The 19,952-nt window shown below is 34.4% G+C and overlaps 1 protein-coding gene across 1 annotated transcript; it reads left to right on the top strand.

Moving 5' to 3' along the window:
• The first annotated feature begins 1,860 nt into the window (after window positions 1-1,860).
• On the top strand, window positions 1,861-18,743 carry LOC131148359 (uncharacterized). The gene is made up of 3 exons (XM_058098071.1): window positions 1,861-2,003; window positions 18,179-18,306; window positions 18,400-18,743. Exons 1-3 carry the CDS (start codon window positions 1,861-1,863, stop codon window positions 18,741-18,743), a joined length of 615 nt encoding a protein of 204 aa, XP_057954054.1.
• The last annotated feature ends 1,209 nt before the right edge of the window (window positions 18,744-19,952 follow it).

Below are 19,952 nucleotides of genomic sequence, written 5' to 3'. Positions count from 1 at the left end.
TTGGTTTACGCTTACACGAGCACGGTACTGTAGCTATGTGATCATGATTATTATGATGTTAGTGTTATCGTTGTTGTATGAGGCAGCGTGAGGACGAATAGTCGATGTGGTTTATTTAAGTGTTGGCGCCCCTGGTGTACAGACCAGGTCTGGCAGACCCATCGTACTTACAGACTTTTACTTTTGACTTGGCAGTGGTCGGCCAGCCATTGTCAAGTCCCGCCTTCGAGCCACACAACCTAGTCATGTGGGGGTAAGACATGACACCAGCCAATTAACCTCCTAGGGTTGTTTTTGTATTATTATTATATGAGATGAATTATGTTTATGAAAATCTAGTATGTTCTATCATGATATGATTATATATGTTTTCCCAGATATGATACAGACAGTTTTACTAAATATGTTTATGTATGGTTTTATGTATAACACGAAAATACTCATGTTGCCACACACTGGTATTAGTTTATTTCCCTTACTGAGAGGTGTCTCACACCAAATTATATGAACATTTTAGGAGCCCTAGGTAGGAAAGCGGATAAAGCTTCGCAGCATTAGAGTTCAACCGTTTTACCCCGTCTGAAGGCTAAGTCTATTGTTAGGGTATGACGAATTTGTGGGCGGCGACCCTAGGTCACTTTTGGGACATTTTTGGTTTATGTGTATTTTTATGATGTATGTAGTAAACTCTGGTATTGTGTTGAATGGTAGTATGAAATGTATATGATTTTTTGTTTCTTACTGCTTAGGCTTCCGTGTTGTATTTTAGATCTAACCCTGGTACCCACGGGTTCAGGTTGATTATGATCTGCTAGGTTTATTATATCGTTCTTAATTATCATGAAAAAAAAAAGATAAACGGTAAAAGAAGCAGGCCGTTACATGCCGAGCTATGTAATCTCTTGTGTCATTATTTATTTGTTTTCCTTTATTATTTGTGTGTGATTGTGTTTTCATATCATTCATTGTTGGTTGCTACATTGCACGTTCTGATTTAATTTTCCACTGCATATTGATTTTGCACAACAAATTGGTATCAGAGCTATTATTTACAATGACTGGGATTTCTTCTACAAAGTTTGATATCATCAAGTTCGACAGATCGAGAAATTTCGGACTATGGCAGAGGAGGGTTAAGGACTTATTGGTTTAGTAAGGTACAGTGAAAGAATTATATGGGAGGCAGCTGGAAGGTATGGATGACATGAGGTGAAAGGAATTGGAAGCGAAGGCTGTGGCGACTATCAGACTTTGTCTTACTGATGACGTGATGTATCACGTCATGGATAAGGAATTGCCGATGGTAGTTTGGCTGAAACTGGAGAGCCAGTATATGTCCAAGTCATTAACTAACAAGTTAAATATTAAAAAAAGACTGTATGGGCTTAAGATGGCAGCGGGTTCGGATCTAAATCAATACATCAACATCTTCAATCAAATCATCAGTGATCCGAAGTGGGTTGATGTGAAGTTCGAGGACGAAGACAAGGCGTTGATACTGTTGAATTCCCTACCTACGTCTCCTAACATATAAAAAATCTGGTTATGACTCTAACATGAGGGAAAGGAAACTCTAGAGTTTGGAGAATATTACAAATGCTTTGTTGGGTTTTCATCAAAGAAAGAAAGCTAGTGATGAGAATTCTCAAGGTGCAGGGCTTGTGGTGAAAGGTATTCAGGATCATGAGAGAAGCAAGTTCCGGAGTAGACCAAACAACAATAAGGCTCGATCTAATTCTAGGAGGAGGAGGACGTATGGTGTTTTAAGTGTAGGAAAATGGGGCACATGAAATCGGATTGTCCAAAAAGGAAGAAGGGGAATGCAAAAAATAAACAAGGTCATCAAAATCGGCGAATGTAATGGAAGAAGGAGACTCAGCAAGCGGTGATGGTGATATGCTTTTGTATTCATCCGGTTCAGATGGTCTCACAGATTCTTGGATCTTAGATTCGGTGTGCTCTTATCATAAGCCGCCCAACAAAGACTGGTTCACTACTTACAGGTTGGAAAATTTTGGTTCTGTTACGATAGAAATGATGCTTTATGCAAAATTGTCGGAATAGGGAATATCAGAATCATAATGTTTAATGGTGTTGTGAGGACATTATGTGATGTTAGGCATATACCAAAGTTAAGAAAGAATTTGATTTCATTGGGCACTTTATATTGTAATGGGTTTAGTTACAAGTCTGAAAGTAGGGTAATGAAGATGAGTAAGGGTGTTCTAACCGTGATGAAGGGGCATAAAGTAGCAGGGAATATCTATACATTGCTAGGTACCACAGTTGTCGGTGGAGGTGCACCTGCAGAGTCTAAGTCGGATAAAACTATCTTGTGGCATATGTGGTTAGGGCTTATGGGTGAGCATGGAATAATAGAGTTTCATAAGAGAATTCTTTTGAAGGGGGTCAAATCATGCAAGCTAAATTTTTGCAGGTATTATGTGCTTGGGAAAAAAATAGGGTGTAGCTCATGACAGCCACACATAAGACGGAGAGAATCCTTAACTACATTCATTCAGATGTTTGGGGCCCTATGAGAGTAGTATCACAAGGAGGGCATATGTATTTCAAGAGCTTTATTTATGATTACTCACGAAAGGTCTAGGTGTACTTCATGCGGTATAAGTTAAAGACGTTTGTCAAGTTTAAACTGTGAAAAATTGAGATGAAAAACCAGATTAGGAGGAAGATTAAATACCTCAAGATAGATAATGGAATTGAGTGCACTGATTTGAGGTTCATGGTTGTGTGCGTAGCATGGCATTAGGAGACATTTTACAGTATACAAGACACCACAACAAAATGGTGCGGTAGAAAGGATGAATCGAACCATAGCTAAAAAGGCTCGGTGTCTTAGGTTGAATGCATGGTTTGCACAGAATTTATGGGCAGAGGTAGTGTTGGAATTGGTGTATTCCCAAGAAGAGGGGTTAATTGGGTATTTAAAACTTATTCCTAAGTATGGTCCAAATTCCACCACTAGTATTACTCAAACCTAGTCTATGTAATCACAAACCCAATCAAACATTCAAACAATAAACAAAAATATATAGGTGCAGAAAGTAAACTGTGGAAAATAGAACTAACACCACATATGTTATCAGGGTTTGACCAATACAGCCTACGTCTTCGCCTCTAGCTCGGAAGCCCGAGGATTCAACTACGGCTCACTTAACTAGTGGAGCGGCACTAGTTACAACCAAGTCAAATTCCCAGAGCTGACCTCAACCTTTACAAACTCTCTTTACGGGGCGGAGAAGGCCCTAACAACTGATCCTTTCGGGTTAGATCAAACCCTTTTAGGTCACGCCTGAAATACAATTAATGAGTACGAAATTTTATGTACAATTCAAATGTCTCTCAACTAAGCAGACTATGTACCGATACAGTACGGTATAATCAATGCACATCAATCAGATAAGAACTATAAGCTCAGTGCAAATGTGTGCAATACCACTCAATGTAATGTCACTAAACAATCAAGTGCAAGAGTATATTGTCAATCTATCTTTGAAACAATATACCAATATATATATCAACTAAAGATAGGGTTTCAAAGTTTTTGAATAATGTGATTAAATATCTCAAAATGATATTCTCAAAATATAAGCACAAAAGATATTAGCAATCCAAGCTTGCAAAAATGTTTTCTACAAGAACACAATATAAGCTCAAGAGTCTTCCAATAATAGTGTAAAGACTCACAAGCTCTCAAAATTTTCCCCACAAATGAATTTACGAATTAAAAATCAATGGGAAAAATTTATAGCTTACTCTCACAAGAAAATCAACACTGAATCAAAACAAAGAGAGTATAACTTGTGTAAGGGATTGTAGGTACTCTCAAGATAATCTCACTCAACAAGATTTTGCAAAGGAATAAGTAAAGGAAGAGTATTTTGGCTTGGAGTATGAAGAAGGGCTCTTAAAAAATTCAGAGTAAATATTTTCTAATTAAATCCCTAATCATCTCTTAATTTTGCAAATGATCCCATATATATATATATATAGACATGGCCAAAATTATAATTGTTGGGGACACCAAGGGAATTATTAGAATTGTTTTAATTAAGTTTTAACAAATTAACCCTATTTAACCCCAATTAATCTTGGTAAAAATTAGGTCAACCCGAGAGTTTCAATCGACCAAGCTATTAAACAAAAAGGCATTTTTGAAGTTTGGGTGCTCGTGGATAGGTTTGGGTGGCTAAACTAGGTGATTTTCCAACCTGCTCGAGGTTCAGTCGCCTAATCAGAAGTTCGGTCTGCTGAACTTCAATATTCGGTCACCTAAGCTCAAAATGAACTTGAAGATCGGGCACCCAAGGACGCTAGGAAAAGTCAAGACTCAGGTTTGGTCGATCGTGGACGTTTAGTTCAAATAAGTTCGGTCGCCCAAAGTCAGGTCAACATTTTGACTTTCCCTATGTTCGATCAATCGAGGAGTTTTCAATGCCAAGGTTCGGCCACCTGAATATCTTTCAATTTTCAACCTTGGTTATATTTTACACCTGTTATTTTCCTTAAGTGAAATGCAGGGACTTAGGGTCTCTCTAAGGTCAAGGCTCTTTGACTAAGTCAACCTTAAAGACTGTCAATGGCTTTTGATTGTTCCTATGATTCTTATTAAGATTATAGTCCTATTATGCATGATATGCATCAATTATTACAGACCCAAATAGAAAAACTAAATACAATTACAAAGAAAATAATTGTCTTCTTCTTCTTTTGCTCCTTTGATCATGAAATACACTAGACGGTATAATCGTTATGTCTTTCAGGCTTCCATCAATCCTTTCTCATGTGTGTATCCTAAATTAATGACCTGTTCAAGTACTAGGCATACACATTAGTAGCATACGGTTTGTCATTATCAAAACCAAGTATCATACTCAAAAATTCAACAGGTAGTAAATATGACATGTTTCTTGATTAACAGATCACCAAGGGCAGCACTAGATGGGAAAGTTGCAGAGGAGGTGTGGATAGGCATCGAGGTAGACTACTATGGTTTGAGAGTATTTGGATGTCCAGTCTATGTGCTTGTTCCTAATGAGGATAAATCAAAGTGTGAGGTAACATCTTGATGGAGCATCTTTCTTGGGTATCAAAATGGGGTAAAAGGATTCAAGCTGTGGGATCTTAACACAAACAAGGTGGTGATCAGTAGATATGGTTTTTGATGAGAAAGCTATGTTGTAGCGTACTTAGGAAGAAGAAGAGAAACAGGTGCTAGAAAACTATAGCAGCAATGAGCATGTGGTGCAAGTAGAGTTAAAGACTCAAGGTGGAGATGACAATGTGCATAACGTAGGGAGTTCTAGCTCAGGAGACCAGCAGCACCACGGTATCGCTATAGACAGGCCCAGACGCACTGTCAAGCCACCACTCAAGTAGAAATTTGATGATTTGGTTTCTTATGCACTCATTATTAGTAGCGGGGATCTTACTACTTTTTAGGAGGTGGTGCACAGCTAAGAGAAAAGTTTATGGATGGGTGCTATGGTGGAAGAGATAGAGACTTAGCATAAAAACCAAGCATGAGAGTTGGTGCTGCTTCCCAAAGGGAAGAGAGCAATAGGTTGCAAATGGGTGTATAGGAAGAAAGAAGTTGTTTCAGAAAAATAAGGAGAGATGTTCAAGGCTCGATTAGTAGTGAAGGGTTATTCACAAAGGAAAGGAGTTGATTATGATGAGATCTTCTCCCCTGCGGTCAAACACACTTCCATCAGGGTAGTGTTGGGATTGGTGGTGCATTACGACATACATTTGGAGGAGATGGATGTAAAGATAGCGTTTCTTTATAGTGGTTTGTAGGAGCTGATTTACAAGGTATAACCTAAAGCATTTAGTTAACCTGGGCAAGAGCACTTGGTTTGTAAACTGAAAAAATCACTTTACGAGTTGAAGTTGTAATGCCCCGTACCCTCCATGTGGGGCCCAGGGTGTTATGAGACTAATCTGGTGTCTCTGATACCATTCATGTAGCAAAACTAATTAAACAACCTCAAACAAATTACCAAAGTTCTATATACATATATAAGAAAACCCATAAAAGAGTATACCAAATCCTCCATAATACACAACTAGGAAAATTTTAACATAAAAACTATATGTAAACTTGTTCTTTTATCTACTCATAACTAAACCCCACCCCAGAGCTTTCTAAGCTCGATCACTTGAAGGACCTGAAAAGAATAAGAATTTTAAGGGGTAAGATAGCTCTTTGTAAGGAAGAAAAAGCTATAAACAATGTGTGGCAGAGAGTTTAATACTAACCAAAAGTAATTATCTGATAATCAATAACATAGAAGCTGAGAAGTTATATCACTAATAATCACAGTGTCATATGATATTATACACACAATCATAGTTGCTTTTACTAATAATTCCCGAAAAATAAGGAAGATTATGTGCCCATACAAGTAACTTCTCTCTGCTTTATCTAGGTAAAGTCTTCGAGAATAGAGAAGCTTATCTATCCATACAAGTAGCTTCCCTCTGCTTTAGTACCAACAGAAAATTACCAGGGCACTCGCCTTCTTTAGCAAGCCCTCGGGTGGAGAATTCGACTTTACCATAAATACTTATGTAATTATAGTTACACGCATCCAATGCCATCATTTCACAGAGATCCACCTATATACACATACCATAACCAATCTACATAGGATACACACATATTTCATACACACCCACAAAGGGTCCATAATCACACAAGTGATACAGTCCACACAGAACCCACATCCACATAGGATAATTCACACAGTCTTCATTCACACCCACAAAGGGTTCATATCCACACAAAATACAACTTCCACATAGGACTCTCATCCATACAAAACACATGGTCCACACAGGACTAACATTATATAATAATATATCATGGCACACACAGGCACCACAACCACATAAGTTACAAATCCACACACACAACCCCGTTCATAGTAAATTAGTAAAACAAACTCCTCATTTCATTGCCAATGTTTTACCCCTTAAAATAAATGCCCATATAATGACCTCCTCATACCACTGCCAACGTTATATGGCGATTTATATCAGGTACGATATAACGACCTCCTTAGAGCACTGCCAATGCTATATCGCAATTTACATGAACTATAAAACATCACACATCCATTGCATACCAATCACCTAGGCACATCAATACATTTACCACAGTATTCACAATCCAACAATACCCACAGTTGAACAGTACTCACAACCAAAAATAATCTATAACTCAATTAGTAGCCACATGCGAACAACAGTCGTAATCAAGGAGTACTCGCAACCACTTATTTATGAAAGTTATTTTCATACCACATGAATTTTCCAAATTATAAAATATAATCAAAATCATTATTTTTCAAATGCTTAATTGATTAGATAAATAAAATCTATATATATATATATATATATATATATATTGTTTTTATACTCAAAAATAACCCATTTTAAATTCATAAAAAGCTGTTATAACATTTTTCCCTTACCTGGTTTCCTAAGTTTAGCCCACAGAAACCCTGTAACGTTGCCTACGGTACTCACTCGAGTCCTAATTCAAAAACTCGAATTTATCAACCCAAACTTCAATAAAATGCTATTTTATCATTCCTAGGCCCTATATACTCCATATTATTAATGAAATTTTAAAATACCCTACTTACCCTAGTTTTGGAGTGGTGCCCAAGTACTCCTTTCTAAGGGTAAAAATATCATTCAAACTTCCTTTCTTTGCCTCTAGCTCCTTTATAAGGGCAAAAATATTGTATGTGACCGTTTCTTTCACAATATAAATAAATTTTGTTTGTGTGTAAGGGTTTTGATTTATTTGCATTATTTTTGCTCGTCGAGGCAAAACCATGTGATTTATAAGAGGATTTAAAATTCTTTTTGGAAACAATCTTTCTTTTAGCTCCCAAAGATTTATATGAATTTTCTTTTCTTATTGTGACTTTACCTTTCTTTTTCAAGCAAGTGTTTTCTTTTAAAATATTTCCAAATTTGATTTTTCAAATTTTCTACTTCTACTAAAAAATATTCATGGTCTTTTTGAGTTTTTTTAATAAGCTCCTTATTTTCCCTCTTAAGGGAAGCATTTTCATCTTTTAAGGTGGAACAAAGATAAGGTTCATTTCCTTTGCATTTTGACAATTTATCTTCTAAATTTTCTACTTTTACTTTTAAGGTTTCATGCTCTTTTTCCATATGTTTGTTCCTCTTTTTTACTAAAATTAATTCATTAAACAATTTGGCACAATTATTTACTATTTCATCATATGAAGGAATATAATCCTCCTTAATTGAACTTACTTCATCTTCTTGTTCATTGGCTATGAAGCTAGAATGTGCTTCTCCTAATGTGTCTTGGTCACTAGATGGATCTAAGGTAACACCTATTTCTTTCTTAGGCTCTACATAGGTGTTTTGAAGAAAATCCCACATTTCTTTTGCGGTTTCACATTCGCAAATACGACTATACTTAATATCATTTAAAGCACAAAAAATAAAATGTTTTGCTTTAAAATTGAGTTCTACTGACCTTATTTCTGTGCTTAACATCTCTTCAATTTCTTTTGGTTCCCTATCTTTATTTTTGAAAGTATAATCTCCCTTTGTGATGACTTTCCACATTTGAAGATCATGTGATTGAATGAAGATAGTCATTTGATTTTTCCATCCTGGGAAGTTGGAGCCATTGAACATCGGTGGTCTAGTCACGGATTGTCCTTGGGAAGAGGTGCACACCAAATACTCCATTTGATCTTTACGCTTTGGATTTTACTTTGAAAATGCAAGTGCCTCACTCTCTTACCAATTATTGGCCTTGGTGTAGAGTCAGGAGGGGGGGGGGGGTGAATTGACTCTTTCGTGTATTTTCAAATTTCTCTACAAAATAAAATTCTTGGCAAGATACAAGCAATTATACACAATATATGAAATGTAAATCATGCACAAGATGTAAACAATGGAGTATAGGGAGAGAAAGTTCAACACCGGTATTTTAATGTGGTTCGACACCAAGCCTACGTCCACGACTTGAGACCAACTCAAGGATTCCACAATCCACTATCCGAACTCCTTCACCGGCAAAGTAGCCTTACAGAGAGAGAACCAATCCCTCAACGCTCACCAAGACTCTCTACCGCTCACCAAGAGCCACAAGGTTCACCAAGAATTTTCACCAAATGGTTCACAAAGAACCTTTACAACTTGGTTCACAAAGAATCCTTTGCAACTAGAAGATGGGTATACAAAGAAATGCTCCTTGATTGAGGAAATGTCAATTACAACACAAACCTCACACTGCTCTCTCAAGTAATGAATCAAACAAAATTAGAGAGCAAGAGAGAAATTGAGCATTTGTGAATATGAACTAAAATACAAAGTACTTAGGGTTGATGTTTAAGATATGTTTTTCACTAAAAACTTGTAAACCCTCAAAAACTTATTTAATCAATTCTATAGACTTGTATTGATAGCAAAAAATCCAAGATAGTCGTTATCTAACCATTGGGAGCAAATCCTAAATGATTTGCTTGGGAACTAGCCGTTTTCTAGTTGTTGTTGCTCAAGTCTCAATGTTAATCGTCGACGAATTGTACCCAATCATCGACAAGTCACCCTCAGTCGTTGACGAATTACCCCTTTTTGTTGACGAGTCACTTGGGCTAAAAAATTGTTTGGCTACTGGAAAAATTTGTCAACGAGCCATGCCCATTTGTCGACGATTCTATCCTATTCGTTGACAATTGCTCTATTTTTCATACCAATAGGCCTTTTAATGAATGAACTCATTCTTGGAAAAAAGTACATGAAAGATATTAATTCTAATTATGTTTTATACTTGTCCTTATGAGTTTTTCTTTAAATATAATATATCTTGTTTATGAAAACACATTTGAAAACTCATTTAGATACCTTATATGCTAGTATGTCCTTTTATAAAAATATACTTGACATTCTTAAGACTTTAGGACATAAGGCTTGTTTTGACAAAAGTTCAAGATACTAAGATGATGAAAACTTGTCCCATTTGAAAACATATTTGAGTATAGGATATTTTTATCAAACTCTTTGTTTTATCTTTGAAAGTTATGAATGTTGAGTTTGTGACTTACTGAAATCCTATAAACTCATGTGTCCTAGTATGCATGTGCATTTTGCTCGAGAAACCATGCAAGAAAAAAAAAAAAAAAAAAAAGAACCCGCAAGAGTTACAAAATATACTACCTAGCTCAGACACTCCCTATTACATACAATTCTACATTAAGCTTCCTTGAATGTGCTTGAGCCCTTTTTGAGTGAGTGTTCTTTTGATATTTCCTTCTCGACATCAACTGAGTCTGATCTTTGCTTTTGATTTAGTACTTCATGTATTTGTCTCTTGTGTCTGTACTAATCATGATCTGCAAAAATGAAATACACTAGGAACAACATATAGGTTAATATCATCGAAACAGCCAATAATAATAATAATAATAATAATAATAATTGCACACTCAATATGAATATCTCTACACATCATAAGATTGAACATTACACTATTTATTTGAATTTTAATTTTAGGTTTAATTAATCTATTCATACTGTTTTTTAGATAACTAAAAATTTAAAATAAGCAAGGATTTAAGCTAAGTAATTAGTTAACCAGAAAAAATCTATTTAAATTTCATTTACTATGACAAGCATTTGCTCAATGGTAGGGTATTGCTTCTTTTGTGTGACAAAACAATATCAAACCAAACTTTAGTCCCACTAGATAGGGACAAATAAATAATGAATTAATTTTCACTAATTTAAATGATTGTGGGTATTTACTCCAATATTTTTCAAGGTTAATAAATCCTTCTTTTATATCTCATTACAAGTTATTTTAGGTCTACCCTTATCTTTTCTACTCTAACTAATAGTAACTCGCTCCTCAACAAGTGCATTATTTGACTTAAGTTGCAAATGCTCTGATCAATAGAGAAGTCATTCACTTATCTTACCTCCTACTAGTCTTATGCTTAACTTTCTATGACTATGCTCATTCCTTAGTTTACCTTTTGACATATAACACTCATCTACATGCTTTAACATTCTCGTTTTGACAACTTTTGCTTTTGGGTTCGTTGATTTTTAGTTCAACATTCTGATCCATGTAGCATAACTAGTCGTATAGCTATCCTATAAAATTTTGCTTTTAACTTTAGGGACATTCTACCCAAAGCACTTCTCTATTTTACCTACATGCTCAAATTATATTTATAATATTTTTTTTTCAATTTCTCCTTCAAGTTAGATTTGAAAAATAAATGAAAGACATTTTGTACAATAAATGACAATCTAATATTAATTTCATAGATTGATTCACTAAAAATGATTAACCAATAATACATATTTTAAGTTCAAATTTGCTACAATTATATCTAAAGGCCCATTTATTTGTCAAAAAAAAAAAAATATTTTTATTTTTAGTTTTTTCAAAGAATTATAAAATTTTCAAGTCATTTTTTTATTTTTTTAATATTCAAATTAAAAGTTACAAAATAAAGAATTTTTCACTTGTACTAAATCAATTTTTATTTTTATTTTTTAGATTTTAAAAAACTAATTTTGAAATTTTCTAAAATCATATAAGGTGGTATTTGGAATTACGAATTTTGGAGGCTTGGATTTATATTTATATGGACTAAGAAAAAACTCACACATTTCACACAAATCAAAATTTAAAATCTAAAATTTTCATACTCCCACAAGTTAGTAAAAAGTCAAAATCTACAAATCAATAAGAAAATGTTCTATGACTTTTTTTTTTTTTTATCTAAATTTAGAAAATTGGAAATTAGTGTGGTATTTTTGTAATTTTTTAAAATTAAAATTAAAAATTTTTAAAAAAAACTATTTCCAGGAGTAAATAATGTCAATTTTTTTATTGTACTTTATTTATTTTATATAAATGTTTTAAAACTAAAAATTCCCTAATTTTGTTTAATTGCATGAAAAGTTAAAATGAAATTTGAAAATTGTTTTCTACAAATAAACAGGTCTTTGAGATTTTTTAAAGGCTCGATTAATCATTACAATAAATGGAGTAACCTTAATCCACTCGGATAAAAATGTCAATCCCCTATGTCATACTATCGCATTTAATTGATTAGTTCAATTAAAGTTTCTCTCATTTATTAATATGTACTTATTCCTCACGTTGTTCACATTTTATAATGAAAATTCAAATTCTGAGACCTCTCCAATATCAATATCCCTATTTTCATTTCTCATTTTAAAAAGTGCTATTCAAATTTCTAACGTAAGAAATTAATGATTACATTTTTAAAATCCAAGAAATACCTTAATTACATTTTTAAAATCCTCTCGAATATCAATATCCTTAATTACATTTTTAAAATCCAAGAAATACCTTAATTGTAAAATGACTTGTATGAATTGTATATTTATTATAACTATTATGGTTATTGCTTGTTGTAATATATGTGGGTCATATAGAAATTAATCTATTCGTAGTTTTATATGTGAATATATATTTTTGTCAATTTTTCATACTTAATAATAATAATAATAATAATGTACATTCAATATGAATATCTCTACACACCATAAGATTGAACATTACAATATTTATTTGAATTTTATTTTTATGTTTAGTTAATCTATTCATACTTTTTTTAGATAACTAAAAATTTAAAATAAGCAAGGATTTAAGCTAAGTAATTAGTTAACCAAAAAAATCTATTTAAAATTCATTTACTATGACAAGCATTTGCACAATGGTAGGGAATTAACAAACCAAACTTTAGTCCCACTAGATAAGGTCAAATAAATAAATCATTAATTTTCACTAATTTAAATGATTGTGACCAATTACTTCAATAATTTTCAAGGTTATTAAATTCTTCTTTTATATCTGATTACAAGTTATTTTAGGTCTACCATTATTTCTTCTACTGTAACTAATAGTAACTCGCACCTTAACGAGTGCATTATTTGGCTTAAGTTGCAAATGCTCAGATCAATAGAGAAGTCATTCCCTTATCTTACCTCCTACCAGTGTTATTCTTAACTTACTGTGACTATGCTTGTTCGTTAGTTTACCTATTTATAAAGGAAATCGTGTAGTTTTCTAGCCAACCATTGACGGTTGGTTCGATAGTTTGAGAAAAAAAGTTTTTCAGGAGAAAACCATCGATGGTTTCACCAAACCATTGAAGGATTACTACAAACCGTTGATGGTTTCAGCAAACCGTCGATGGTTCTTTCGGTTGCTAAACTGTCGAGAACTTGTGCAGATAAATATTGATTAATATCCAATAATCTGCAATAGCCTGGGATTCTTCAGTTGTTTTACTTGAATATTTGTTTGTATTATATGATAGTTTGGATTTTTATTGTTGACTTTTTGAGTCCAATCTCTGATTTAATGCTGACAAAGCACCAGTATCTTATGTGTGTTTAAGTATGTGAACATGTCTAAAATTCAGCACACATAAGATCAAGGGACTTGGAAGTCAGAAGAAACTCCAAGATCATATGTATCTGAGGCATTCAATGAAAACACATGAGCAAGAAGATTGAAAACATTTAATTTTATTGTAAATGCATTCTTGTTTTTTAATTATGGTTTGTAATAATGCATTGCATGCATGATGTGAATATAAGCTTAAAATGATCATAGTTTGACCATAGGAAAATCAAATGATCATATGTAAAGACTTGAAGAATTATAGAAATTAAATAATAAAAGAAAGGAGAGAAAACGATTTTTCAAAAAAGGGGATTAAACAGGGTCTCGTCGACAAGTGCAGAGTTCTCGTCGACAAGTGCAGAGTGCTCGTCGATGAAAAGGCTTCTTGGGCTCGTCAACGTGGATGCATGTCTCGTCGACGAGATATTATCGAGAGGGCTGATTTTAGGGTCTGAAACTCTTCCACGATGAGTAAGTGTTCATTGATGAATTCCCTTCATGGACTCGTCGACGAGATGACGTGTCTCGTCAACAAATTCGTGTTTTATAAATATATCAAACTCGGGTTTCAGCGAAGGAAATTTAATGCAAGGTTTTCTCTCTCCCTCTTTCTCTAAAACGTCTTCCCATCCTTCTCTCTAAGTTTTTGGCTTCGTCCTTCACCAGTTCGATGATCGGAAGCCGCCACGTTACTCTGGGAAGATTCTCTTCAAGTCTACTGGAGTAGTTCGCTGCTTAGGCCAACTTGGGCACCATTCCAAAATATGGGTAAGTTGGGTATTTTAAGTTTTATAAGGTATTTGGAGTTTCTGGACTGAGGAAAATGCTTTAGATAGAATAACATTGAAATTTTATTGGGGAAAATGCAATTTCAAGGTGTTGAACTGGGAAACACACGGGTGTAGGTTTGGCTAAGTGTGTGGGCTTCTCAGTAAGTCAAGTAAGGAGATAAATTAAGTCAGCATTTTTATGAAATTATTTATTATTATATAACATTTAATTTCAAGAAAATATGTATGATATCGAACTATGTTTGGGAATACTACTGTTGAATAGGGAAATGATTTTAACACATTTTTTTTTTTTATGGAAATATGATTTTAGAATAAATTATGAGTTTATGAGACTACTTACATTTGTGTGACATGAGTATAATATTTTCATGAAAATTATGTTATATTGAAATATTATGATTTTTCCAAGATAAGCATGTTATACCAATTTTCAAGAAAACCATAAAAATAGTACAAGATCTATGATTTTAAGAATATTAGTTAACAAGTGCAAAAATTTCATGTACAAGTACGTCATGTTATGCCGGCACCGGTATTATGATTTTTACGTTATGATATGACGACATAAAATGTCATAATTATGCATGTTATGTCAAGTTTCAAGAAAATATTATCATGTTATGTTTTATCTTAAAATATGAAACTGTTATGTTCAATATCATGAAATGTATTATATGTTATCACAACCCGAATAGCTTAGTTTAGTTTCACGAAGTACAGTACCGTAGCTGTATGTTCACGTTTACGTTTACATTTATGTTAGTGCTACCACACATCTTATATAGAGTGTGGGAGATGGCAATCGATGTGACTTCATGGGAGTGTCGTAGTTCCCCTGGTAGTCCAGCATAGGTGGAACAGGTCTGTCCTACGTACACTGTAACAGATATTTAACTTAGCATGGTCGGCAAGCCATTGCTAGGTCCCGCCTTCGAGCCACACAACCCTGTCATGTGGGGGGGGGGGAAGACATGACGATAGCTAACTATCTATCTATCCTGAGTAATAATTTAAGTGTGATATGTTTATATAAGATGATTTTCTAGTACAGGAATTTAGTATGTTAAACTATGTTATGTTAAATCATGTTTTATTCAAATATGATACAACTGCTTATTCCTGATATGAATTATGTACTATTTATATGTATATTACGAAAAATACTCATGTTGCCACATATTGATATTAATTTGTCTCCTTTATTGAGAGGTGTCTCATCCTAGCATTACAAACATTTCAAGAAATCCAAGTAGGAGGGCAAATAAAGCCCCGTAGCAGTAAAAGTGGACTGAGCTACCCTGTTTGTAGGGTAAGTGGGTGAGCTAGGATTAGATGGATTTTTGGGTTATGACCCTAGGATACTTTTTGGTCTTCTTGGGATGTATGTATATATATGATAGATTTAGTAGAACTCTGGTATGGTTTCTGGTGTTTTGTGGCATGTATGTGATTTTATGTTTTCCGCTGCTTAGGTATCAGAGTTGTATAATAGGTATATCCTTGGTACCCATGGGTCCAGGTTGATCATGACTTTGACAGTTTAGCAGGTTATTAGAAAAATTATAAATGTTATTATGTGGGGGAAAATGGTAAAATAGGTAGGTTGTTACACCATAGACGGATTTCGGTCGACCGACGTTGGATTTTTTGGCTTAATTAAAAAGCCTAGGCCATTAACTAACCTTTGGTCCCCAAACACTTCATGAAAAATCTCTTAGCTAAAATGTCATACTTATATAAATAGGGATAAAACTTATTAGGTTAAAAATTGGGGTTACCTTGATTTTTCAAGGGGCTTGAGCGATCGACCCATGGCATTATAAATGTCTCGATCGACCAAACCGGTCAGAAGTCAAAAGTTTGACTTTGCGCAGGCGACCGAACTTTTGTTGAACAAAACTTCCTTGGTCGACCGAACATCGAAAGTAACTTTCTCTACCTGCCCCGACTGACTGAACATGAAGTTTAAAAATACCTCGGTCAACCAAACTTATCTTCTTTGCAATTTGACCCTAACCCCGAGCGCCCAAACCTATGAAGGGTTTAGAAATCGCTCATGCTTGGCCGACCGGCCTCTTCCCTCGGTCGACCAAACCTCTTGGTTCAGGCCATTTTTAAATGCTTAAACATGCTTAATTTTTCATTAAACAATTTTAAAAATACCCAACATATTCCCAATGGTCATTTTTTTTTTACCAGATTCTATATATACCCATTCATTACTTATATTTTAAGTACGAGATTAGATTGAAAATCCTTAGAAAATATTTTTAAATTTTTCATTCCTTTATACTCTCCTATACTTATTACATTGAAAATTTGTCAAGACAGATTTATTTGGGCATTTATCTTTCACAACTATTATCATTTACTCTCATTTACTCTTATCTTTCAAAATCATTCCTTAAGAGTATAGTTTGAGTTTCTCCACATATTTCTTTGATAAATATCTTTGGAGAAACCTTTTTCTAGCTTGTGAATCTTTAGCATTTCTATTACAAGATTCATAAAGCTTATCTTGCCTTTGTTGTAAGAATTCGTTTTTGGGCATAACTCTAAAATCTCCTATACTTCATTTTGAAAAATATTTCTAGAGATTACTTTTGAGAATTTGAAGATATTTGAAGTATACTTTGCATAATTTTTTTTTTATCAAAGATAATTTATTATGATTTGGGCATAAATTGATTTGAGTGCAAAATTCTAGGTTCTCCTACACTTCATTTGAAAAATATTTTTGGGAGAAAATTTTTTATTAGGGTTTGCATCTTTGAAGTGCTTTATCATATACATCTAACTCAAAGATTATATAAGTTATTTTGACAAAATCACATTCTCACATTGAGCTTATATTCATGTCTTACGTAAGTGCATATTGTGCTTATTGTTGTACACATCAGCTTTTGTAGAAGCATTTGTTTGTACAAAAATTGAATATGTATTGTATTCTCGACGAGTTATTAGAAGAGAGAGACTTGCATTGTGAAGAGTCCCAAATTTCTTAAACCTGGTTAAGAAAGCACCAGACTGGTTCAGACCCGGTTAAGAGAACTAGATGCACCATCCTGTAAGGTGTTGTAAAGGTTGGGGTTAGCCCTATAAATTTGACCTAGGGTATTCCCTTTCCCAGTAAGGAAAGGGAGGTGTAATTAGTGTCGCTCCACCCATAAGCAAGCAAATAGTAGAATCCCCTTACTTGTTAGCTTGAGGCAGGGATGTAGGCAGTATTGGCTGAATCCCGATAACAAATTTTGTGTTGGCCCTCTATTTTATTTCCGCACTTTCAATTTCAGTGCATGTATGTTTTATGTTTGATTTATTATATGTTGTATATGTGTTTAATTATTTGATTGAGTTTTTGATTATATAGAAAGACCCTAGTTTTGTGGAATACTGTTTGTGGAATTTGAATTGACCTAAGAGAAAATTTTTAACTACCCAATTCACCCCCTCTTGGGAATACACCAATTCCAACATTTAATTTGATATTTAAATACTTTTGAATTGTAACAACTATACTGTGTACAAGTCCTATATGTAGGACATCTTTACATCAATGAAAGTGTTCTGAATTTTCTATATGGTATCAGAGCATTTTATCTAACGAGCTTTTTTTTTTCCTCATGGTCGTTTCCTTTGATTCTATTATTGTCAACACTCTTGAGCTTCTTGGTAGTGGCAACACTCCTCTTATTGCCATCGATGCTAGCTCCCAACTTCCTCCTAAAGATGACCCTTCCAACTTCCCTTCTTGGCTCGCCTAACTGATATCATTGCTCATTGGCTATAACCTCCAGGGCTATCTTGACAATACCACTGTATGTATGTCACGAACCCTTTCTACCAGCACCTCCTCTATCAGGTCATCTTCTGAAAATGTATCTAATCTGGCTTTCTAGCCTTGGCTCAGGCAAGATAAGCTGATCCTTCATGCCATCCTTGCATCCATCTCCGAACTGGTTATGTCGCTTATTACTGCTTCAACCACTACTCATGATGTTTGGTCCAAGTTGCAACAATTGTATGTCAATCGTTCATGTACTCATGTTATACAACTTAAGGAGGAGTTGACTCTCATTCAGCGATAGTCCCACTCAGTCTTGGAATATCTCCATGCCATTGAGGTTTTAGTTTATGAGCTTGATGTGATTGACTCTCCCATCTCAGTGGATGAAATTACTTTGTATGTCCTCAATGGTCTTGGTCCTAAGTTACATGAGATTGCAGCACCTATTCGAGCATGTGAGACTTCTCTGACATTTGAGGAGCTTCATGACATGCTAGTTAGCCACGAGAGCTACTTGAGACGTGTCGACGCTTCCAATTCCACCTTGTTTGCCACTGTAAACACCACTCAGTGTTGCACTAATGCTTCGCCATTCAACCGCAACCAACATTCCAACGCTAGTTCCTATGGTCAACGTCGCCCCAATTCTGGTCGTTATAATCGCAGAGAGTGGTCTAGTCAGCCCTAGCTAATTTGTCAACTATGTGACAAAGTGGGACACTCAACCAAGACTTGTCGCTCGGCTCCACAAGTGAAGTTTGTCAATTGTGCCGCTACCAACAAATCCACCAACAAAAAGTGGCTTGTGGATTCCATTGCTTCTCACAACATCACCTCGGATCTTGCCAATCTCTCTGTTCACTCGCAGTATGATGGCACAGATGAGGTTGAAAGTACGGTGTAGTCCTAAGAGGGGGGGGGGTGAATTGGGTATTTAAAATTTTATTACATGGAAACTTAATTTATTTTAAACCTTTTTTTAACAATCTCAATCACCGCACAACAACTAATCAACAAACGGCTATACCACTAAGCAATTTTAAGTATATATGTAATTTGAAAAACACAATTTGAATTTTACCTTTAGCAAATTGAAATATCCACTTTGAATTTAAACAATGGAAAAGTATTTATTTAAAACAAGATTCAACAATATAACTCAAGCAAATAGGCTTTTTATGCTTGAACAATCAAACCACAAAAATAACTTTACCTTAGCCAATCAAATTTAATTCAGAGTTTCAGCAATCTTCTGATTTTCAACCGGAAACTTAAACCACACAAAGCATTAACAAACCGATTTAATTATTCAAAGTGATCCCAATCAAATCTCAACATTCAACAAATTTTCCTAATAAATTTAAAATATATACAGTAATTAATTAGTGCAAAAATTAGAGAGAGTTAGGCAAAAAAGATTAGCACAAGTATTTTTTACAAGGTTTGGCTTCCCACCTACGTCCTTGCCCCAAGCAACTTGTTATGAGGATTTTTTTACTCTCACCATTCAATAGGTGGAGTTCCCTCTCTCCGTTGGAGGGTTGAGACCCCTTTCTAGCAAGAACACCCTCTTGTTAGGCAACAACTCTATTCCCGAGTCGTCAGTTTGCAAATTAGCAATGCAATTGTGCGTACAATCAAATAACTCTCAGAGTAGAGTAGATTTTGTAAAAAGATAAAAACACTAAGTATTCTAAACAACAATTTGCAATGAAGCTCACAGAGAAATCAAGGGTTTTCTGATTTGTGATATAAGAATTTTAGAAGATTGAATCAGAAATCTATTTAGGGCTTCGAGGAATGCGCACAACAGCTTTTCAAAGTATGAATCAATGTATAATGAATGTATATTAGTGTGTATTGGTTCCTTAATGTGCATATAACAAGCTTTATATAG

Source organism: Malania oleifera, chromosome 2 (genome assembly GCF_029873635.1).
Source record: "Malania oleifera isolate guangnan ecotype guangnan chromosome 2, ASM2987363v1, whole genome shotgun sequence".
Taxonomy (NCBI): domain Eukaryota; kingdom Viridiplantae; phylum Streptophyta; class Magnoliopsida; order Santalales; family Ximeniaceae; genus Malania; species Malania oleifera.
This window is presented reverse-complemented; position numbering and strand designations above follow the sequence as displayed.